The sequence below is a fragment of the Heliangelus exortis genome, chromosome 4 (genome assembly GCF_036169615.1).
Source record: "Heliangelus exortis chromosome 4, bHelExo1.hap1, whole genome shotgun sequence".
NCBI classification, from domain to species: Eukaryota; Metazoa; Chordata; class Aves; order Apodiformes; family Trochilidae; genus Heliangelus; species Heliangelus exortis.
Window position 1 is genome coordinate 25792260 of NC_092425.1, and position 24255 is coordinate 25816514.

Genomic DNA, 24255 nt, shown 5'->3' on the forward strand with positions numbered 1-24255 from the left:
ATTTGGTATTAAAAAAAAAAAAGGACTCATGCATACTATCAGTGTTTTCCAAGTCAGCTCTCTGACAACTCTCTGACTTAAGTTCTCCCATATGTTTTCTTGTGGGCACGATTAGGTTCTAACTTTCTTAGAGTAGAAACTTACATCAGCACAGGTGAAAAAAGTCATCTGAATGTATTCAACCACTTTATTTGCACCTTAGACTTAAAATAGTGAAGGGGAGACCTATGAATCACTTGGGGCTAGTACAAGTGTTCTGAGAAGGCACCTATATGGAGTGGTTCCATGCAGTACACATTTACAATGGAGATTAATCAGTGAGCCTTTTAATTAATCATCTGCTTTGATTAATATAATTAATCAGCTTCCTTTTGATTAATCAGCTGCTTTACTAAAACTGCAGTTTTCTGTAGAAAAGCTAGAGTTTCTTGCATATCATGATTATGTCATGATTTTTTTATTCCCAAGGCAAAATCAAGACAAATAGTTGATTTGAGAGGTTATCTACTGGTACAAAAAAAGCCAGAATATTGATTACCTCTCCACAAATTAACACCAATCCTGTTCTTTTCGTCATTTCAGCTCACTATTTTCTAGTCTTTGTAGATTAAAATATTTTCTAGACAATCACTTGGACCAGAAATGTTGCATGCAAGTGCAACAGCATATTCAGAGCTTGTTCCTTTGTTGCTGTGTTCTCTGAACACCCAGTGCTTTGATGGGAGTATTGGCTGTGGTAGGAATGCTGGATCAGGACCTGTATGACAGTCAGGAATCTGTGGAGGACAGTAAATAATATATATGTGATTGTTGCTTCAGAGCTGTAGTAAATTTTCAGCTCTCTGCCAACATTGTTTCCTCCCCCTCACTCTCCCAGTTGTGTATCTAAATAATTCTCTAAGGAAAGGAGGCAGTATGGCCTCCAAGCAGCTTGGCTTGCTTTCATTTCAGACCATATCTCATTCATGTTCTAACAGTGTCAACCTTTAAATAGCCTGATTAACAGCCAAGGAGTTTCTGGTTTTCATTCTTTTCCAAAGATTTGGGTTTTACCCAGCTTTCCTCTTTAATGTGAGATATTAGTACTTTGATGGAGGATGTGTGTTTATTTTAAATAAAGCTAGCCTAAATGAGTTTTAGCTTCTGATGTCAGGTAAGGGAGCTCATTTGCCTCTTTCTGTCTCCCCTTTTTTCATCTCTGCTTTGCTCATTTTCTCCCCATATTGAACTTGAAGTTATCAGAGCAGCACATCAATAGCTGCACATAAGAAAGAAGCATCTCTAGCGTTTGAGATGGTAACGTGTGTTTGCCTTTAACGTGCCAGTCACTGGCATCTTGGTGAGCTCAACTGGAAGCAGATGGTTGTTTTGAAATAACTCACTGCTCGGATTATGAGTAGTTTTGATTCCTTATCTGTATCTCTTTCTGCAGATCTTCTTTTTCCAATTGACATCGCCCTGGTCAAGCGAGAGCATGACTTTCTGGACAGAGATGCTATTGAGGCCTTATGCAGGTAAGTGAAAAAAAAAATCACTACATTTTGAAACAACACTCTTTGTCTGTCATACAAAGTATAAGCTGGGAAAAGAATAACCTCAAATTCATTATGGACTGTTAAATACCCATTTACTTGAGATCCTTTTATTATTCACTGGCAGTATGCATCTTTGATGAGAGTATGTTGGGCTAAGCAATGTTTGGGGATCTTATTTAAAATGAAGCTGGAAGGTGGCAGGAGAGGTATTTCATAGGCATATTTTTTATTATCATTAAACCCAGAATTATTTAGGCATGTGAAAGCAGAGGTGTGCTGGCTCCAGCCATCTGCACATACAACTGTGACATCAGTTCACACATGGGAATTATATTATGAGAGCAATATTTGCAAAGCTGTGCTGCTGCACTCTGTTGCTCTCCTTCCTCACATAGGTGAGTAGCTATGTGTACAAACAAAACAAAAGCTATGTATGCAGACCCTCATGCTGAGCTCAGTGCTTCACCCTGTGTGCACCGTGATCTCCAAAGTGCATGTGAGCATGGTGAAAAATGCCTTAACTTTCATGTCTGTTTTTACCTAAAAATGAGTGGTTTTCTCCTTCTGCCCTCCATTATGGCAGCCTCCCAAATTGTCTGCAAAATGAATGCTTTTGGATATTGCATGCATGATGTCTTTAACTCTAAATGTCAGTAATTCTAATGAATTACTAAACCCCTATATGAAAGGCTTTGAGTTTATAGTGTTCTCATGGGATCACTGCCATACTTGGAAGGGAAAGAGGGAGATTGGAATGTAAAGTTCTTCAGAATTATTTACATGATTTTCAAATTAAGAAAACAGATTTGTTGTTCAGTTTCTGGTCGGGAGAAATTCTCGTTAATGTTAAAATCACACTCAAGATGTGCCCTGCTCAAGTGTAGGGCACTTATTCCATTGATATTAAAATGCAATGCATCTTTGTGCTTATTTATGTGCTCTGGAACTTGTGAAGTCATTGAACAGCAATGTGAATACATACTGGTTCCCAGAAGCATGGTCTTTCCTTGCCAGGAAAACAAGATACAGTCAAGCCAGCATATTTTGGACCTAGTACTCACCTGCAAGAATACTTTTTAACCTGGTGTTATATATTTATGTGGGAAAAAAAGGTAGCAGATTGTTTCTCACTGGTGCAAGTAAGAATATGCCCTCTGTATCTCTTTGAGATTTGCAGCTAGTGGGATCTGTAGTTAGCACTTTTTTTACTGAATGGAGGACAGTAAAAACATCCATATCCTGAGAATGGAAGCTTGTATTGTGAGCCATCTAATAAAGATACAAAACCAAAAATTATTTGGCTATATGTAGATATTTTGTGAAACTATGAAGTCTTTCTCAAGTCTGCTAATTGTGAAATAACCGCTTTGTTTCATCTTCAAATAAATTTCTGTGTAATATGCGTAAGAATCCACAAGTCTTGCTGTAGTTGGAGACAAAGGCTGAACTATATCATTCTGAGGCCTGTAGTGTGTATATCAGTTGTCTCTTAGAAGATAACTTGGAAACTGAAGCCAGTGTTTCTCCAGAAGCTTTCAAATCCCACCTCAGGCTTAAGCCAAAGTAATTCAGTTATTCATCTCAGGTGTATTAATTCAGCCCTTTACCATTTATTTTAGACAAAATCACTAATTTATGCCTTTAGATTTTTTTCCCCATGTCTCTTTAAATATTTTACAGCTCATTAAAAAACATGGAGAAGGCACATAGTTTGGAATGCTGCATTTCTGCCTGAAGCCTGGGTTTATTTTGACTCATGCCATGATCAGTGTGTAAATGGTGCAGGCTTTGACTCAGTAAAAGGCTTAGAGCTGCTTCACAGCCTTAAGTCCATTACTGTTTCTTGACTGTATTGAAATGGTATTGGAATTATTTGCATTTTCAGCACAGAGCTAAATGGACACTGCAGTGGATGGGAATCTGCTCTAATGGATAACAACGAGTTTTCTGCCAGCCAGTCTACTTACTTGGCTTTAAGAAATTCATGGGAAGAAATAAATTTTAAAAGACTGTAGATATCACAGTGAGCTTTTTTTAAGTTTGAAGCATTTTAAATTATAGTTTCCATCCAAACAGTGATGTAAATTATTGTTTAATAATCTTACTAATGGAAGCAGGAAAACTAATGTATCTTTAAAAACAGCTTATTAGTAAATGTTTTGCCAAATTTCTGTCTAAACAGAAAGGGTATCAATAGCTACCCCATTAGGGATTTTCTTGAAAAGCTTGAAGTGAAAAGTGGATCGAGAGTTGAATTACAGAGATAGCATATGGCACTTGGTAACAGTAGAAGACAGATGGTTAAGAAATGTCATTTAGTGATATTATCATAAAATGTACAGCATTTACACATAGATAGAAAACTGCCACACTATCTACATTAGGACTTCACATCTAAGAAATCAATTGTAATGGATGGGCAGGAGCAGCATTCAGTGTTTGTATCATTTGGTTTGCAGAGTTGGCCTCCTTTGCAGGTTAGAACATGCAGATGAACCCCAGGAGCCAGTGCAGGGGCTGTCCACTGCTGTGAGGCAAAAGAGCCCTTGTGTCATCAATTAGTTACAGGTATAATGGAGCTGGAATTTGCCCTGTAAGGAGTGAAGAATTTAAATGTGAAGAAAATATTTCAAAGTTTAAAGCTGGGTTAGGTACTTATGGAAAATTGTGGTTTAAAATGCTTAAGCCTAATATTCTGCCTTGCTATGACTTTTCTTGGGTGCCTAGAGTGAGAATTTTCTCCTGTTAATGAGGGTAGGATGGATTATCTGAGGTTCTAGCCAATGCAGAAGTGACCGGTATCTAGATTAACCAAGACCTCATACTATAAACCCGTATTTTAATTTATAAATTAGCTGAAGTTAGCTGTTTGCCCAGCAAGTTTTGTTAATGAATGTCTTGTTGAGTTTGCCATTCTTAAAAGAAGTTCAGGCTAACGTAGTTTGCTGATTTCTGAGATGAGTAAGAAAAATGCATCATTTGCTCATTTCTGAGAGAAGCTGTGGTGCCTGGTGTTTTGGGTGCAGCTGGTTCAGGCTTGCAGTGAAATGGCCATTCAGGGCTGATATGGACCAGTCTCAGCTCACAGGGACTGAGAGGGAGGTCCTCTTGCACTGGTCAGCCTCAGGAAGAAGAGATTTGCAGAGCCAGAGAGAAGGAGGATGAGAGCCTGGGTAGGAATATGTGGAGGACAAGGAAAAGTGATGTTTTGGAGGTACAACACTCCACAGGAATGAGGTACCATCTGGATGTGAAAATGTATGGAGTTAGGGCTGTCTCAAAGGCATTCATCTAAATGATGGGAAAGAATATTATCTTGTCATCCACACAGTTATCCAGCAAGTGGCCAGGGTGGGAGGCGTTGTAGAAATTGAGAATGAGATAGCCAGACAGTGGAAGCCACTGTAGCTTCTGTCTGCAGCAATCCTGTCCCATCCTGCCATCTCCCATCTTGTCCTTGCAGAGGTGTCGCTGAGACAGGTTTGGGCAGAATGAGGCAGAGGTAAAGAATGAGGCAGATCTGCTGTCTGTCAGTAGACAAATGATAAGTTGAATTTATACCTGGGAGTGGAATTACCAAAGAAGAAGGTCCAGAGCTAGAAGACAAAACTGGTTCGTTAACAAGTATCAATTTGATGAGAAGATCTGTAGAAAACAAATGGGTGCTTATGCACTTAAAAATGCAGCAAAGCATATGTAAAGGCTTGTGAAATTTGTATAGGTAACTCTCATCCTGGCAAAGCCTAAACTTTGTAACCTTGGCATTGCAGACTCAGTAATGTGTTTTCTAAGGCAATTTTGTCAATTGTCCTGTTTTTTCAGCATCCTGTAGCTCAAGGAACTGAGCAGTGCTGAACTCAAGAAGAGTTTAAAGCAGGATGTGTGATGTATATAATGAAAGCTGCAGACCTGAGGCAATTACTGCAGAGCATTTAAGTTTTAAAAGGGAAACTGGTTTTGTGATGTGCCTTTATTTGCCTCCCTGCTATTCTAATTAACCTTGGTCATTGGAGGTTACCTTATCTTGCCTTCAAACTCATTTTTGTGAGTTGTGCACTGAGGGAGTTTTTTTCTTAAACGCCCTCTGTGGAAACAGAGATCTTGCTCTACCCTTTTCCACCTATTTCAGAGTTTTAATTTGAGTAGGATAAAAGTCAGGGGATGTAATCTTTGTGAAATCGGAGATTGTCTTTATTAGTGGTCAGGCCGGCTGGAGCTAGATAAAGCCTGATACAGGGATTCAGTGATAACTTCTCTCTGCATAAGTCAAAGGTTGCAACACTGTGAAATTTGTAAATTATTACACAATATAGAACTGAAACCACTTTAATATTCCCTGGTCTTGAGGGCCAGGAGTTGGAGGGGAGAATGGTTTTTATAGCAGATAGAGGGGGGTGGCTCTCTGCTGCTGTGTGGCCTCTTAAAATCCAAAACATCATTTTTGTTGTGTAACATGTAGATGGGACATTCACCCTTCTTCCATGCCTTAAAAACACATTTCCTCTGAAATTCACTGGACTAGTGCAGGTACCTACCAGCTGCAGCCATCAAGACTGAGTCTTCTGCCTTTCAAGTCAGAGCAAAGATACAAATGATACAAATAGAGAGATCTGGATAACTTTCCAAACCTGCCACTGCCCTACTGTTTGACCCATGGCAAGTCTTCCTGTTTCTCTTCTCTTCTGCTGTGTTGTGGCTGTGTCTAATTATAGATCAAACTGCCTTTTTTTTTTTTTTTACTTCATGACTGCAGCAAAGCACCAGCAGGAGCTTTTCCATTTTCTTTGATGGCCTCAGGATCAAGCCCTGTGTAAATACCATCTGCAACCAATCCTGTGCATAAAAGGAGATAGGAAAGAGAGGAAACTAGTAATTCCTCTGTGCACACATTTTCTAGATTCAAGTTACAAGTTTCATGAATATGAGAAGACTCATCAGAAGCAACAAGACAACTCAGCATTTCTTTTCTCTTTTTTTTTTTTATGTGTTTTTTGTATTTTTTTTTTTTTTTTAGTTTTTCAAAGCTTCTGATACAGGCCCTCCTTTACACTTTGCTCAAACAAATTAAGTGAAAATTATACAGCTTCCTTTAGAATTAAGTAGGTTTTTTAAAGCTCAGGTTTGCTCCTGTTGAATTTGGGCTGCAGTCAAGCGGAAGGAAAGGGGCGGCTCTGCACCTCTGCCTCCCCAGCACACACAACCCCTCACACAGCTCAGGGAACTGACCTGGGAGAAATTAAACCCAACAAAGTATTGAAAGATTAGTTTTCAGCTCACAGTACAGCCTCACAAGTGGAAGTATTAACACAAGGGAACAAACCATCCCTTCCATGCAGCCGCTGCTTCAGGTTTTCTGCCTTCTGCGTCTGCGTGGGCCTGCCCATTGCCTTGCCATGGCACCAGCGTTGCTCTAACCACACTTTGCCAGTGCAGATTTAAGCTGAACCATGTCCCTGGAGCAGTTTTTGGGGAGGGTAGGGCTGGGAGAAGGGCTGGAGTAGACCACAGCAGCCTGCACTGTGTGCAGAAACTGCCGTGGAGCTGTGTGTTCAGTAATGCAGTTTTGCTCTGCTTTAAGCTGTTTGCACTCAGGACTGCACACTGAGCCTCTGGGGAGAGAGAAAAGAGAATTTTTTTGGTTTGGTGGTACGTGCTGGATCAGGGAACAGAGACATGCTTCTGTACATTCATGCAGTACTTCAAGATATGCATCCAGACTGCCGTCACGTTTCTCAGGGGGGGCTGGTTAATTCTTGTTGCTGCAACGTTTTATTTTTGTTTAAATTTTAGTCCTTCAGAACAACATTCTTATGTCTAAAAGAATCTTTCAGTTTAAGGAGGAAAAATAAGGTTGTGTTTCTATGTTGTTCTTTTTTTTTAAACTAGTGAGTTGTCTTGTCCCAGGACTGTATTGAAAATTAGCATTGTTCACAAACAAACCAGTCACCTAATAATAAATAGAAAATAATTTTTCTTCTGTGAGACCTTAGCTTATAAAGTACCATTTTAAATCAGCATGCTGTTTCACAAGAGCACATATACGGAGCATCAAATAAGCTTTTTCCCTTACTTTCAATTTGTTGAGGTTACTTGTGTTTTGATGTCTGCTATTTAAAAAAAAACAAAACCAACAAACTAATTATCACAATTCATTGGATTTAATGCACTTCTGGACAATCTAAGTTTTCCTTCACTTCTCATTACTTTGATTCAGGTAATTGTGACAAATAGTCATCTATCCCTCCCTCTGAAGTTAGAATACAACCAAATGTAACGGGTTAATGGTTAAGTATAATTAGGGCTCTAATTGAAACTCTGCTTGTGGCTATTTGTATGCAAAGCACTTTGGGGACAGCCTTTCTAAAGCTTTTGAACTGGAGTAGCCTGTGTCAAAACACTGGAGTGTTCTCTTAATATGGTTTCTTCTGCTTTGCAGGCGCTTAAATACTTTAAACAAATGTGCAGTGATGAAGCTAGAAATTAGTCCCCACAGGAAAAGGGTAAGTTCCTTTAACTTCTGTTACAGCATTGGATGTTGATAAAGCTGAAAAATAATTTTAAAAAAAAAGCATCTAGGAGATTGCTTAGGTGCAGTCTAGGGTAACACTTGAGTAGAGCCTGGCAAGGACACAGAGTCAAAAGTCTGCTTATGTTTCATTTTGTGTTCTCACTGAGGGAAAATTGAAGAGCTTGGCCATGAGTACAGGTTATTTATCTAGCAAACTTAATCAAGATGCTGCAGCCAGTCTTGAGAGGCACTGGGCTTCTCTGCCTGCCAGTGGAGTTGTCCCTGTTGGAGCATGTTACCTGCACTAAGGCAGGTTTGTAAAGAGTAGGCTGGATGGAGGGGATCCTGACCAGCTATGATGAGCTGACATAAATGTTAAAGAATCCTCTTTGGCGTCATCTTTGAGGTTTTGGTTCTTTGCCATCAAGTTAGAATTGTATTGTTGTATTACGATATAGACAGGAACAGTTAGGCTGTGCTTGGCCTGCTGAAGGAAAAGAAATCCTGTGTAAGACTGGTCACATTGTTTCCTTGTTTTTTAACTACATTGCTCAAAATTAAAGCAATGTATTTACTGAATACATCAGCTACTTCTTTGAATGTTGAATTTGAATGTTTCTAGAGACCTCAGCAGGAATTGTTTCCTGAATCTTCATGAATCCTGGGGAGCGTGGTGAGAAATAAGGGAGCACCTACTGTAATTTCAGTAAGGCAGCACTGACAGAAAGCTGGGGTTTGCTGGTAGGGTACCAGTCAAAAGCTGTCTTAAAACTATGTGTGTGTCCTAGGAGGGATCAGCAGTTGATACCATCCCTTGGGATATGACAACTGCAGATAAAGATGACTGAGCTAAGGCAATATAATGCTGCCCTACCCTTAGCAAGAATGCACACAAATGCTCTGAGGTTGTTTACCAGGAATTAATCCCCTCTTTCCCTATCTGTTTGTGGTATGTTGGAAACAGCAGCCAAACTCTAGAAGATAACACTCTGAGGAGGATATATAGGAACTGGCTAAAAGTAGGAATAGAGAGCTGGGTTGCTGTTTATGATCACTAGATTTCTTCTTGTTCCTGAACCTTGTTAACACTGGAATGATCAGTATTGCTTTTAGAGGTCAGACCAGACCTGACTTTATGTCCAAACCCCAGATCTTCCGGAGTCTGGACATTACCTTTTGGTTCAATCCTTCCTAATTTTCATTCACCACCCCATGTTCTGGAAGATGGACTGAGATCCTAGACCCTTTTGTTGTTGACTTCATTAAAATCAGTAGTTAACCTTTAAGGCATTTGAACACTAGGTAAAATTTGTGATGACAGGAACATATGTTTCCTTATGTTTTCATTGACTGCTTTGCAAATTAAGATCAGTTGACACCTTTTTTTTCCAGTCAAACTGCATTCAACACCAAACAATCATTGTTAGACACTGGTAATTTCAGGTGACTTCTGAAAACTTTCATTAAGTAAGGCAGTCCTCTTAGGTTTTCGTCTGAGTCCTGGACAAAAATATTTTTTCGTAGCTGGGAAACAAAAAATATGATGTTTATTCTGTTTCACATATATTTGGTTATTAAAAAAATAAATAGGGTGTTTTGCTTATTTTGCTGAGCTGATGAAATGCGCTCTAAAAAAAGCACAAAACCCCACCAATTTTATTAAAAAAAAAATCTAGGAAAGGATCAGAAACTAAAATACTCATAAATTGAAGACATGAAATAAGAATATTTTACTTGGTTTTTAGAGTATAAATGTTCATGATACTGGCACACAAATAGTTACAGTTTGGGGCATGCATGTATGTTTGTTTTTAAATTAAAGCAGTCTAAACAAACGAAGTGAAGCTTATGGAGCTGGGTGGCAATTAGTGTTTTCCTGCTCTGGACACCAAGGATTATTTTGTGGTTTCAAGGTGTCCTGTTAAAATATCATCATTGGTTTTATCCTTCCAACATGAAATTTTCCAGGCATTTGGAAGACCAAACATGTCAGTCTCAGATCATTCTCTTTCAGTATTTAGATGAAAAGGTTGTACAAAAAAGTGATGTAGGTGTAATTGTGCCCTCAGGAATTACTCATACATCAAACATCATCAGTAGAGATGTTATTTACAATTTACTTACGTGCTATACTGTCAGTGAGCTCTTGCTGCTCATATCTATGAGTGCTAAAGTTTGCCTGGAGCAAAACTGAAGTAGAAACTTCACAGGACATTCTTAAAATGTTAACTGCTAGCCTGTGGGAGGAAGAGTGGACCAGGTAAAAGCCTGAAGGCATCACACTCTTGCAGTGCAAAAGTTTCTTTTGCTGTCTCATTAGTCACAGAAGACCATTCAGACTTCCCAAACTGGTAAAGAATTAAGCTGCTACAATTCAGAACTTAGGAGAAACATCTCATAATTGCAAAGAGGAGTATAAACACACAGCTGCTATCAACAGAGTGTAACTTTGGAGAGAGTCCAGAGGGACCCCAGCCCCTGACTGACTCCAGTTTAAAATTTTATGCATGCCAGGAATTTCCATTGATCAGAGGACTATCCACTGTGACCAATTTATTAAAAGTCTATGGATACTGGGTTGTTTTAGAAAAGAGCAATTTAAAGCAGATTGTAGTGTTTGTTTCTTTTTGCAAAGCATATATCTTTTGTGTTTAAAAACTGTTAAAAAATATTGCCTCCCCTGTTATCTTTTCCTGTGATGGGCTTTATGGCCTAATCTTCCTCTCCCTGAAGTAAAAGACTGTTTTCACTTCACATTCAGTGAGAACAAGGCCACGCTTATAGCAGTTTAGTGGGTATTGTATTTAAATGCAACCACGTTCACCTTTCTGGCAGTTTCCAAGCAGTACTTTCAGAGTTCTTCTTTGCAGAGTGAAGATTCAGATGAAGATGAACCATGTGCAATAAGTGGCAAATGGACTTTTCAGAGGGACAGCAAGAGGTGGTCGAGACTTGAAGAGTTTGATGTGTTCCCTCCAAAACCGGACTTGAATACCCCCTCCCCGGAAGCTCCTCACCTCAGTAACGCAGCAAGCCATGAGAGCGTTCTGACAGACCTCAGTGAACGCCAGGAGGTGGCTTCCATCCTGAGTATCAGCAGCACCAGCAGCCACCAACCAACGCTGCAGAGTGAGGCCTCTACCACCAGGACAAACTCTGTCGTGAGCGTTTGTTCTTCCAGCAATTTCATAGCAAACGATGACTCATTCAGCAGCCTTCCCTCACCCAGGGAGCTGAATAGCTTCAGCTTCAACACAAAAACCAACGAGAAGAACGCCAAGTCCAAAACAAAGAGCCTGCTCAAGAGAATGGAGAGCCTGAAAATCAAGAGCTCTCACCATAGCAAGAGCAAAGCTCCTTCAAAGCTTGGCCTCATTATTAGCGGGCCCATCCTGCAGGAGGGCATGGATGAAGAGAAGCTGAAACAACTTAACTGTGTGGAGATTTCTGCCCTCAACGGCAATCACATCAGCCTCCCCATGGTACGAAAGAGGAGCGTCTCCAATTCCACCCAGACCAGCAGCAGCAGTAGTCAGTCTGAGACAAGCAGTGCTGTCAGCACACCCAGTCCCGTCACACGAACACGCAGCCTCAGTGCATACAATAAAAGGGTGGGCATGTACCTGGAAGGCTTTGACCCATTCAACCAGTCAACGTTCAGTGATGTGATGGAGCAGAACTTCAAGAACCGGGGAAGCTTTGCAGAAGACACAGTGTTTTTTATCCCTGAAGATCATAAGCCTGGCACTTTTCCCAAAGCACTCTCCAATGGCAACTTCTCCCTGACAGAAAGCAACACCTCTGTGAACTGGAGGACAGGGAGTTTCCATGGACATGGCCATCTCACCCTCCAGAGGGAAAACAGTGGTGACAGCTCCAAAGAGCTGGGCATGGGGAAAAGGCGCAACTCCTCCAGCTCAGTGAGCAGCCGCCTGAGTATTTATGACAATGTGCCAGGCTCAATCCTGTATTCCAGTACAAGTGACCTGGCTGACCTTGAAAATGAAGACATCTTCCCAGAACTAGATGACATCCTGTACCATGTCAAAGGGATGCAGAGAATAGTAAACCAGTGGTCAGAGAAGTTCTCAGATGAAGGAGACTCTGACTCGGCGCTTGACTCCATCTCCCCATGTCCTTCCTCTCCAAAGCAGATCCACCTTGATGTAGATAACGATCGAACAACACCAAGTGACCTTGACAGTACAGGGAATTCACTGAACGAAACAGAAGAACCCCCAGGGATGCAGGACAGGAGGGACTCTGGCGTGGGTGCATCACTGACACGGTCCAGCAGGTAAGATCCTGAGCGCTGGGGCTAGGGGTGGCCCCACTAAGGTCCCCTGTGGGGTGAGTGGCTCTGTAGTAGCTGCGCCACACTTGGTTAAGGTGTCTGTCAAGCACATTCCCATCGCCTCCCAAACCAATTAGAGGCGAGGGAAGTATGTGTGCAAGACTTAGACGAGTGATTCCCACACTTCGTAGCTGTATATTAGTATCTTCAGCCTGAGTTTTCATTGGCAAAGGGCCCACTCAGCAACTCAGCACTAGGAGCAATGTTCAGGCAGTTTAAGGGATGGTGATTCTTCAAACTGAAAGGCTGTGTGGGAGGGAGAGGGACCTCAAGTAAGACTGTTCACTTTTTAAGTTGGCTAGGAGAACCAGTGCAAGTATGATCTGGTTTGTTTCAGTGTGCAGTAAAAGCCTCAATTTTCAAATTTTTTCAAAAATTTTTATTTTTCAGTAGCAGGCTGTTTCTTAATAGCTTGCTAGAACACTAAATCTGAGAGGAAAATAAGGTTTGTTTGCTTTTCTTTGATTGCTGTAACACAGTGGGAGACTGGGGGAGCTCCAGTGGTCTCACTGTTTCAGTTTTACCATGGGATGGATGATGGTGTTTTGTGCTGTGACCAGAGCAAGGAGTTGTAGTCCATCTGGCTTTGTTTTCAGTTTTTCTTTAAAACTGGTGCAAATCATTTACGGCCTGGTTTCTGCTGTTACTTAGTTGCCTACAGCTGCATGTATAAACTTGATGGGGCTTTTAGAACTATTTAGTTCCCATTTGATGGGTCTTAAAAATTTGTGCTGTTTCTTCTTAATGGAGTTTTTTGATTACCACTGCCTTAGTACTGAAAGGGCATCTGAAAAAAAAAAAAATCTGGAGCTCTCAGAAAATAACTGATAGGGCAAGATGGTGAAGTTAACATTGAGCTGTGGGTCAGCTCAAAGTACACACTCCCAAAGTACACACTCCACCGGGAAAGGCAGAGATGCTGCCTGTTGGTGCTGGTGGAATCTCAGAAGACAGTAGGTGCCAAGGCAGGGAGCTCAGTGGCGTCTTCCTGAATGCATCTTGCAGATATGTTTCAGTGATGGATCCTTGCTGTGTCCCCTGTACTCTCCACAGGCACAAGCTGAGGTGGCACAGCTTCCAGAGCTCCCACCGGCCCAGCCTCAGCTCCGCATCCCTGCAGATCAACTGCCAGTCAGTGGCACAGATGAACCTGCTGCAGAAGTACTCTCTCTTGAAGCTGACTGCTCTCCTTGAGAAGTACACACCTTCCAACAAGCATGGTTTCAGCTGGTAAGGGCACAGTGCTATGTGTAGACAGGCCAGCGATGCATGCACAACAGTTGTACTCATCCTAAGCAACTTTTGGAAAGATGCAATGAATCCCTCTGTCCTTCTTTTTCCATATTTGCACTTCTTCCTCCAGCCTGTGCTGACAGTGATGTGTGGTTTCCTAAGACAGGGCTAAAGTCAGTAACCCTTTACGTAAGTGTAATCTTACTAGGCCTGAGAAGTATGTTATAGGGGGCATGTGAAGAAATTAAAGCAATGAAGTACTCGCCAGCTTTCTGCACAGGAAGGTGTCTGCTGTCCATAGCAGAAGAAGGGCTGCTAGTTTATTGAGACAGTTGGCGAGCAATGGCACAACCTCAATAAATCTTAAGATCTCTTCTTCGATTATTCTTAAGTAATTTCCTCATTTTCATTATTTAATTGTCACTAAATAACATTTATCATTAGCAAAAAACTATCTCCCCTCCCTACAGCCTATTAAATCCACCACTGTAAATCCAGTTAACTTGAGAAAAAGATGGAGGTGGGGAAGAAAGGTTGGGAAAACCATGGAGTTTTTTGTAGGCATCAATTTCTGCTGTGGCCAGGTGTTTGTAACTGAGCAGAATTGGGTTTTTTGTCAGAAGAATGAAATAGAAAGCTCTGCTATTATTGTATCTGCAGCAGAGCCCATGTAACTTTCAAAATGCAAAAGATGCAATAAAATGTTTCTTGTCCCTACCACAGGCCAGCCTCCTCCCTTCCCCAGGAGTCATAGAGAGCATTTAGCTTCAGCATCAAAGTACCTCCTGTTCAAAGGCTGTTATTATGTCAGCCTTTCTAAATACAGAAGTATTTTGTTCTGAAAGACAGAAATAAGTATTGACCAGTTATCCCTGCATGCTTCAGATTCTCAGTGGAGATCGCAATGTGTTTTTGCACATTCCATTGGCGTGTTTTTTGACAAAGCAAGTATTATTCATACATTTATCAATAATGCCCTAAACTTAACTATACAGCAGTACAAATTGGTTCTGTTTTACTATGTAACAGATTAGTCAGCTATAAATCTAATGGACTGTTTGTATAGCTGCACTGTATATTGAAATGTTAATTGATGTCCCTGTTTTCCAGTGCTTTTGTGACCTATTAGTTGTTGCACTGGACATTAGCTTTTTTCCCTGTTTAGGAAAATGTTCTTAATATTTTCACATTTTAATGACTTTTTTTCCCCCTCTGTGAGACCACTACTCTTGGGGACCTGGGGATAAATCATTCCTTTGTATTTAATAACTTTTTCGTGGAGTAATAAGCAGATGGAAAGGCCTCTCATTGAAACTGGAGTCGGAGGTGGGGGTAACAACAGTCACTGGCTGACAAGGAGGGGGGTCCTTCAAAGGCCTTGCTTATAGAGCTGAAGTTTTTAGCTGACAAACTCAAATGTATTACATCAGTTTCCTGCTGTTATGCACACTGGTGGGTGGTGGATCCAGTTTGAGGACTTCACAGAACAAGTAGTTGACATACAAAAGCTCGTTGTTCAAATGCCCATCTTTTCCGAAACCTAAAGAAGCAGTGTTATAAGGGGTCACTGACCACGGGATTTATTTTGACTCTTTTGCAATTCAATCTGGCCCCTGCAGTTCTACCCTGTAGCTCTTGTCCGACTCTTATTGATGGAGTAGCACCACATTAATACTTACAGGCAGCATACTGCCCCAAATGTCAGGCCTTTCTCTTAGAGATACTCTGTTGTCTCTCCACTCCCCCATCCCAGCCCTGAATGGATGAACCAATTGAGGTTGCCGCTGCTTTTCATACTACTAAAATGTTTCGCTTGTTTTCACACACTCTCTGAATTACTGCAAATATGTAAGATGAATCATCAGCAGAGGTTTAATTTTATTTTGTCCTTCACTTTGCTTAAATAGGGCAGTACCAAAATTTATGAAGAGGATAAAGGTGCCAGATTATAAAGACCGAAATGTGTTCGGAGTGCCGCTGCAAGTCAACGTCCAGCGCACGGGGCAGCCTCTTCCACAGAGCATCCAGCAAGCCATGCGCTACCTCCGCAATCACTGCCTGGATCAGGTGGGGTTGGGGTACTCTCATCCTGCACACATGCAGCCCCCAAAATTCAGCCTTCCAGGAATTTTTATTGCTTCTGCTCAAATAGACTCAAAATTCAACAAAGTAAATAATTAATGCAAGGAAAGCTTTCTTTCCATGAAATTGCAGCCCATAGATAAGAAGCTAAAGCGCATTCTTATGGTTCAGATTTGCTGGACTCATTGTAAACGTCTTTACCTTTCCATATATATTTAGGTTGGACTGTTTAGGAAGTCTGGAGTCAAATCAAGAATTCAGGCTTTGCGTCAGATGAATGAGAATTCAGCAGACAGTGTCAGCTATGAAGGTCAGTCTGCTTACGATGTAGCAGACATGTTAAAGCAATTTTTCCGTGATCTCCCGGAGCCTCTCATGACCAACAAACTCTCCGAGACCTTCTTACAGATATACCAGTGTAAGTACTGAGATTTCTATGGCTAGGTGGTAACTGGTCATCTGTGCAGCAAGGGAGGAAGTTTCTAATACTGCCTCTCTGGGCACTGTGCATGTTGCCTATGTTTGTGCTTTTCTCCAACTTTCTGGTTGTATAGTGATCTATACTGCAAGTTCTTTTCATTTCACCTTTCTCTGTAGTTTGGGTTAAATACAAATCCTCCATCACTAGCTAAAATTTTCCTTTTTTTCTATGAGCGTGCTAGATACTGTGATTTGAAAATAATGTGGCTAGGTAGAGGAGAGCAATGCAAATAGTTTCAAGGGGATTGAAGTCTACTGAATAACTGACATTTTTTTGTAAGACCAAGGCTGACAAAATATGTCTCTTTTCTTATAATGCACATTCTTCTAACCTTCAGCACAACTTCTGAAAATAACCTTTAAGTTGAAACCTTTTCTGTTACTGACTTGTAGCTACTTTTCTGGTAGGTACCATATTATCAGTGTAAGTGAAGAGAAAGAATTAATCTTTCTGAGATGGCAGGCTGAAGTCCAGCAAGGGAGACATTCTCCTTTGTGAGCTAGAGAAACTGAGTTCTGTATAGATGGTAATTTTGTGCTGGATTTTTCCAAACAGCACGCTGTCTTTCAAAAGCTTTCTTCACTATTGTTTCATTGGGAGTATTCTCACCTTATAAAATGGCCAAAGATTAATTAATGTTTGGTGACGAGAACTCCAAAGCTATTTGAAATATTTGTGGGCTCCAAACCAACTAGTATGCTATGGGCACCTTGCTGTTTCTGTGGTTTCTCTCCCTACTAGCACCCCAGCTCTCTCCTTTGGGTCATTGCTGTATTTTTTTCCTTCCTTAACATGATGGTTACAAAAAAGTCATGGGAACTTCAGAGCTCCTTAGGTGGACTTTAGTGGTTAAAATAAAGCATACTTACCATTATTTCATTGCACAGATTTTTTTTGTGTGTGTTTGTTTGGATTCCCAGAAAGGTTTATGGACAAAATTAATAAGATTCTCCACTTCTGTGCATATTAAACAACAACTCTTTGTGGGTTTCATGCCAGAAAAAGTTTGACAGAGCATTGCAGAAGTATGTGTTCCTTTCCTTTTGCAGGCGGTAGGTCTGAGGAATCCCCAGAGGTGGTCAGGAAGTATCTCTGTGTAAAGCAAAGAGCTTAAAAGCAGCTGTAAATTTTGCTTCCCTGCAAAGAACAAAATTTCCCTTTGCTTAAGAGTTATGCACAAGGCTGCACTCAGGAATTATCCATGCGTGGCTTAACTGTGCTTTGAACTGATTGGGGGAGGCTGTGAAAAACAGTGTATTTCTGCTTAGAACTGCGTCCCAAACTCAGTTTCTAGTCTTAACAAAGCTGCTGAAGCCCAAAGCAAATACCATTTAAATATCTGGTTAGCACCATATGTATTATGAGACGTGCAGTGAGGGTGGTGTGGTGCTAATGATGATATAAATGCTCCAGGACTCAGGCTCTGATGTTGTCTTCAGGGATGGCTTATTGGAAATCCCTTTATAAGAAGCAGATCTGGTCTGGATTATTTCATTTTTTGTTCTCTCCAAGTTTGGAGGAGAAGGCCTTATATAAAGACACACATCAAATTTTTCCAGTGGCTGTTTGTTGTTAGTAACCAAGGAGCTGTTTAATGGTATGGGGCTTCACAGCATTGACTTTCTTTTTCCACTGCATGACTTTGTGTGATCTGCTCAATAAAGCAACCCTCTGTGTTTGGTAAAACACTTTCTGGATATTTTATGACATCATTGTTGAAACATTTTGCTAACCAATTTATATAATTAATTTACCTATCCTGAAATGCATTCATGTTTTGAATTTCTTTGAAAGCCAGAGAATTTCTGAATTGGCTGGACTGTTTGCTTGTTCACTGCCTGACTCCAGGCTTCTGTCATTTTAGTGCATCTGTGGGAGCATGTAGCTGTTGAAATTAAATCTAAAATTAACTCTGGCCTGGGCATAATTTCTTCTTGGTTGCATTTCTTGTGAGGCAGGAAATAGCTGAGCACAGTTAAACTAGTGGGTTAAAATAAAAATTCCTTCATGTTTCCTATGAATGGTATGCATCCTGAAGGAAATCACTTCAAACTCAAGTCAAATATTTGAAGCTGGAGTTTGCTTTGGGATGTATTCATGCTGCGTGTGTGGAAAATCAGTGGGCTGATGAGAGAATTACTAATATTATGCAGATGTGCCAAAGGATCAACGTCTCCAGGCTATCAAGGCTGCAATTATGCTTTTACCCGATGAGAACAGGGAGGTCCTCCAGATCCTTCTCTATTTCCTGAGTGATGTCACAGCTGCGGTGAAGGAAAACCAGATGACACCAACAAACCTGGCTGTCTGCTTAGCACCTTCACTCTTCCACCTAAACACTCTCAAAAGAGAGAATTCTTCCCCAAGGTACGTCTCTGGGGAGCAGGGCTCAAAGCTGCTGGTTCCACACCACACGCTGGCAGCAGTGTGCAATGGGCATGGTCTAGCGTTGACCCTACCAGTTGTGATCATCTCAGAGGACACGGGGTGTAGAGCTGTTATGGCATTCTACCTTTTGTTAGAGATTTGTTAAAATATAAGTAAGCTCATAGGAAGGGAGAAACGGGGGATCCCAAATAAAAGTTCAGCAAGAGTACCAAGAGAAGTTGCTAGCACCACGGCAAAGTTTGGTTCCAGGAAACACTGGTCTAGATCACCAGCAGGTTTAGGAATCCTACTGTACTCTTACCAAGCATCTCTGTTGCTCTGCATTAAATAACTGGATTTGTGTGTGCTCTTTGTCCCTGTGAAGGGTGATGCAAAGAAAACCAAGCCTGGGAAAACCTGATCAGAAAGACCTAAACGAAAATCTGGCTGCAACCCAAGGGCTAGCTCATATGATTGCTGAGTGCAAGAAGCTCTTTCAGGTAAAATACCTATTTGTAAAATCGATGGGTGGAATGTTGGCTTAGATATGATGGATAATGGAATGCTAGGAATGGCTCTTTATTTTCATACAGTTTTAATACATGATAAACAGCTTTCTAAAAAACTTTGCACCTTGATCTGGGTCCATGTGGGTATTAGAAGTGATAGAAGAAAAGAGATTTGTTTTGCTGGTGCTGGTACTCAAATGTCATGAAGCAGTTGTAGGGTTTGGGACATTTTTGTTACATCCAAGCTGCATTTAAATATGTTTTCAAGGTTTTAATGTGTGGCCATGAAGATCTGTGAACTTCATCTCTAATTACAAAGCGGGAAGCTACTTCCAGGAATTTCAGTGCTTGTTTTATACTTAAAATCCCAAGAGTTAGCAAGAGTAGGCCAAAAGTAACCTGGAACATGACACTGTCAGACTCTAGCTTGAAGGGTCTGTAGTAACAAAAGCAGGCTCCCCCTAGGATCTAGGATGGAGAACCAGGCAAGTTTTGAGTTCTGGTTTTCCTCTCTTATTTAATCTTTTCAGAGCCTAAAACTGAAGAACTGCCTGCCTCTTTTCTTGGTGCTCACAACTGACCCCTCCTTTGTTCAGTCTGCAGGATAAACTGCTCTTGGAATGAATCTGAACTGTGTAGCAAGGAGGGATACTCCACAGAAAAATTAAGATGCCCGTAAATGAAAGACTAATTAAAGTTAAATCAAAGTCATAAAGTTAATTCTGTCATTTCTTTGCATTGAGTGTTTGACTTGACACATACACATCCCACCACTTAAAAAACTAGTGAGCCCATCTGTCTATGGCTGACAAGCTGCTAGACTAACTCTGTGATGTGGGGTGAGAGCTGCAAGAGAATGATTTCACCCTTTTCACCCCTCAGATACCAGAAGAAATGAGCAGGGGCCGGAACTCCTACACAGAGCAGGACCTGCGTCCCCTCACCCTGGAGGAGCTCCGGGGCGGCACCAGCACCGCAGAACCCTCTGACTACCACTGCTACCTCCAGGACTGTGTGGACGACTTGCTCAAGGAGATGAAGGAGAAGTTTAAAGGCTGGGTCAGCTGCTCCACTTCAGAGCAAGCAGACCTGGCCTACAAGAAGGTATGTACCCTCTCACTCACACCACAGCTTTGGTTTTGCACTCATATTCTGCAATATAAGCAGGCTTTTCACATAGGGTATTGCAGAGGGTTCAGTGCAGAGGGTTCTTTACTTTGCAGATAGATTTAAGAAAAAATAAAATCTTTTTTCATAGTTGCACACATCAAAAAGCAGCATGTCTTTCAGCAGTAGTCAGTTAACATGCACTGATTTGTGTTTATCCAGCCCAAGAATGTTGGCTGGATTGTATTTACATGTAAAAAACTTTGACAGGCTGTGTGAAGCCTCCAAACACTGTCACTGTGCAGGTAGTGGGAAGGAAATTTTTTAGTTCTATTCTTGCACACCTCAAAACTAGCACAGGGAGAAGTGTTTCAGTGAGTTTTAAGATACTTAAAAACTGGAAAATTGGGATGTTTTTCTGTAGCCTTAATACTGGAAAAGTAAACTGTAACTTAAAAATAATCTGGAAGTCAGGGTGCAGATGCATTTCACTGTTAAAAAAACAATCTTAGTCTGAGTTTACGACAGGCTTAGTACAGTATATACTAATATATGGTCGGTGTATTTAATTTGCTGTATTTAGAAGACACTAAAATGCAAAGGAAAAGAAAGTGTAAGGAAGAGTATATGGGTGTATTTAATTCGCTGTATTTAGAAGACACTAAAATGCAAAGGAAAAGAAAGTGTAAGGAAGAGTAAAACTGAGGACTCTGTGCTGATCTTCCCACAGGTATGTGAAGGTCCTCCACTACGGTTATGGAAAGCCACCATTGAAATCCCAGCTGCACCAGAGGATGTTTTGAATCGTTTGCTTAAAGAGCAGCATCTTTGGGATGAAGATCTTATAGATTCAAAAGTAATTGAATCTTTGGATAGCCAGACAGATATATACCAGTATGTGCAGAACAGCATGGCCCCTCACCCAGCCAGGGATTTTGTTGTCTTAAGGTAAGACTTTTCTACACAATAGTGTATAAAGATATAAATCTTATACCTCTGGCAACTTGGCCTACAATTTCTATAGAATGCAAGTTCTATAGATCAGTACCTGCTTGTGTATGATTTGAAATCTTACTAGATGTTTGAATTATTTTTTGTCAAATGTAAGACTTTTTCTCCTCCTTTTTCCTTAGAACGTGGAGGACAAACTTCCCCAAAGGAGCTTGTGTGCTTCTGGCAACCTCAGTGGACCACGACCGTGCGCCAGTGGCAGGCGTTAGAGTCAATGTGCTCCTCTCTAGGTATCTGATTGAGCCCTGCGGGTCAGGAAAATCTAAGCTTACCTACATGTGCAGAATTGATTTAAGGTATGAATTTTCACTTTGTCCTCTCATGGCAAGAATGTTTTGTGTATGCTTTCCATGTAGTCAGCACAAAATTGAGTTGGTTCAACAGGCTTTAGCTTGGCCAGTAGTATGTTCTTCTCAAAGGCATGCACACAGGTCTCTGAGATGACAGAGAAAATTGACTTCAGTGCACATCTAAGAAGAGGTGGTTTGCTGCATTAGCAGCCTCCAGTATGTACTGCACCATAGCTATTGGTATATAGTCCTACTCCTTCCTCTGATAGATGTATTTGGATGCAAGGACGTGTTTATTTTAATATTAAGTTAGTAACAAGGGCCAAGTTGTCACAAAACTTCTAACAAATTTTCCTTACTGCAGCAAACTTATTTTTGACAAGTCTGTATATTTGTAATGCAGAGCTGAGGTCAGTAAGCAGTGATACGGAAATTTCATAGCCAGGCATTCAACCAGCTACAGACCTGATTCTGACTAAGGAAATGCATGCAGAGTTACTGGTACCAACTTCATCATTACTTTTTCTCCATGCATCAGGGGCCACATGCCAGACTGGTACACCAAGTCTTTTGGACACTTGTGTGCATCTGAAGTCGTAAAGATACGAGACTCTTTCAGCCATCAGAGTCTTGAGAACAAGGAAGTAAAATCCAGGTGACTACTGAAGAGGAACAGCCATGCGCTCCACACCTCAGCAATGTAGACATTACCCAAAACTAAGGCTCATCCATTGCAGATGGGGACTAGTGTGCCATCTGCAAGTCATGTCATGAAGGGATGACAGCATGAGAACTTGACTGTGAGCATTACTATAGGACTGTGGCCATACCATACACTTTAAAGCTGCTTCCTGTCTGTTTAAGGTCTATAGTGTAGGCCTCGACTGGAATATATAGGATGACTGTGCAAAAAAAAAAGTAAGGAAAAAAAGAAAAATAATTGTACTATTTGATGGTTTGAATTGCTTCTGAGAAGCAAAATTCTTTAAATGCAAAATATATTATGAAATATGGTGAAGGCTCATCATTCCCATGTGAAATACTTAGCTTTATGTACATACCCATATCATTTTATTTGTAGTGCGTTGAGGGACTGGTGTATCCACTGGAATAGTTGGTACTCTTCAATGTGTTCTCACTGAGATAAGCAGAGAAAGGTTTGCACAGAGACTAAAGTGTGAATGAGTGTGTTAGTGGTTGAAAGACTAGCAGAAGTTGAACTTGAAATGTGTCTGGTACACTGATAGGCAGCCAGAATGGATTGCAGTACGCTGGGTACGGTTCAGCCTAGAATGGGATTTCCCTGTGGACCAGGAGTAGCCATCCTTCCTATGCACCAGTTCTGCATTTTCCTCTGCATTGAAAACCCTAAGCAGATGTTACAAGAGGCTGGCTCTGATTACTGTCCACTCCTTATCCAGATGATCTTTTAGAAGTGATTAGTAATTTTGTAGCCATTGTAATTAAATAAACTTTTGAGCCGTGCAGCAGCTTAGAAATGAAATACCTATGCAACAGTGAAGAGAGCTGGTAATGTCAGTTGTTAATTTGCCAAAAAACTATTGTTGTTTTTATTCCTACCCATGTAAACTACAAGTGCTTTTATATACTTTACTGTACTCTAATGGCTCAAGAGGAAAAAGTCAACACTGGAGTTGTGGTGCTGGGAGGTGGCAAGACTCCTGCAACAGCAGGTGGGGTGAGGTGGTGAGGAAGAGTCGCATGAGCTCTCTCCCTTCCTCTCCCTTCTTTGCCTGTTTTGCTAAAAGCTGCACGTTAATATGAACAGAACCTGGATGTGAGCAATCTGGAGGGTTGTACTTGGGAGCAGAGAGGAGGGTGGGGTTTTCTCTTGGGTTTTGTTGGGTTTTAAACCCTTTGGGATATTCCCTTCTCTTTGAGAATCAACTTGTATGAACTCTAGGAAGTCTTGAGGTCCTCTGGAAAGGTGTCTTCCCGTAGGTTTTACTGTAAAGGTAAAGATCTGCTTTTGAGGTGCAGTATTAAGTGATAAATGTATTTTGTGGCTAGGGTATGAATGAGTTGCAAGATGGAATTTTGACTGAGACTTTGTTACCATTGTCAGTATTATTTTAAGCTTTTTAATGAAGATTTTTTTTTTTTATTATGGCAAATAATGTAGTACTTCCAGTAACAATGTTCCTCATGAGTAGGAAAGCCTTGTATATTCTTCTACATCAAACACTTTTGAATTTGTAAAATTGTATGTTGTACATACCATTCTATTGTAAACATGTATACTTGCCCACAGTGTACTGTCCAACATAGATAAAGCATGATAAAGATTATTTAAAATATACCTGTATTTATACCTCAGATAATCTTTTTTGGGTTTTTGTACCTCAAGTATGTTTTCTATTGTAAATGTGCTTTACATGACTATGATCTACATGAGAGAAAGGAAAATGTTTAACGTGCTATAGATGTCTGTACAGAATATACTCAATAAGTGCACTATTAAATGTTTAAAATTGGAGAAGCATAATGGTTTTTATTTTATTCTATATTCTTCTGTTTTGATGTCCAGAGAAGGAGGCATTTTTCTTACCACCTGTCCTTTACAGACTATTACCAACTGCGTGGCCACCCCTGCCCTCTCCCAGGCCAATAGTTTTAGTATTGTTAAACAGAAGTACCAAAGCAATTTTTAATTTTTTTTAAGACCAGTCTTTGTGAGGGCAGATAGCTGGACAGAAATACTTCCCAGTCAGCAACTTAAGGCATTCAAAAATAAACCTTTATTTTTGCAGAAAGTTA

At 40.7% G+C, this 24255-nt stretch overlaps 1 protein-coding gene across 7 annotated transcripts in view; it reads left to right on the forward strand.

The window, feature by feature from the left end:
• DLC1 (DLC1 Rho GTPase activating protein) overlaps nucleotides 1-23977 on the forward strand; it is a 242577-nt gene extending 218600 nt beyond the window's left edge. For all 7 annotated transcript variants that reach the window (XM_071743466.1, XM_071743463.1, XM_071743462.1 and 4 more), the window contains 12 exons: nucleotides 1433-1514; nucleotides 7972-8035; nucleotides 10914-12340; nucleotides 13451-13627; nucleotides 15538-15697; nucleotides 15932-16130; nucleotides 18347-18560; nucleotides 18946-19060; nucleotides 19952-20173; nucleotides 20907-21124; nucleotides 21310-21483; nucleotides 22016-23977. In XM_071743466.1, the coding sequence (XP_071599567.1) occupies nucleotides 1433-1514; nucleotides 7972-8035; nucleotides 10914-12340; nucleotides 13451-13627; nucleotides 15538-15697; nucleotides 15932-16130; nucleotides 18347-18560; nucleotides 18946-19060; nucleotides 19952-20173; nucleotides 20907-21124; nucleotides 21310-21483; nucleotides 22016-22136 (3173 nt within the window). In that variant the 3' untranslated portion in view covers nucleotides 22137-23977. The remainder of the gene's footprint in view (nucleotides 1-1432; nucleotides 1515-7971; nucleotides 8036-10913; nucleotides 12341-13450; nucleotides 13628-15537; nucleotides 15698-15931; nucleotides 16131-18346; nucleotides 18561-18945; nucleotides 19061-19951; nucleotides 20174-20906; nucleotides 21125-21309; nucleotides 21484-22015) is intronic.
• The last annotated feature ends 278 nt before the right edge of the window (nucleotides 23978-24255 follow it).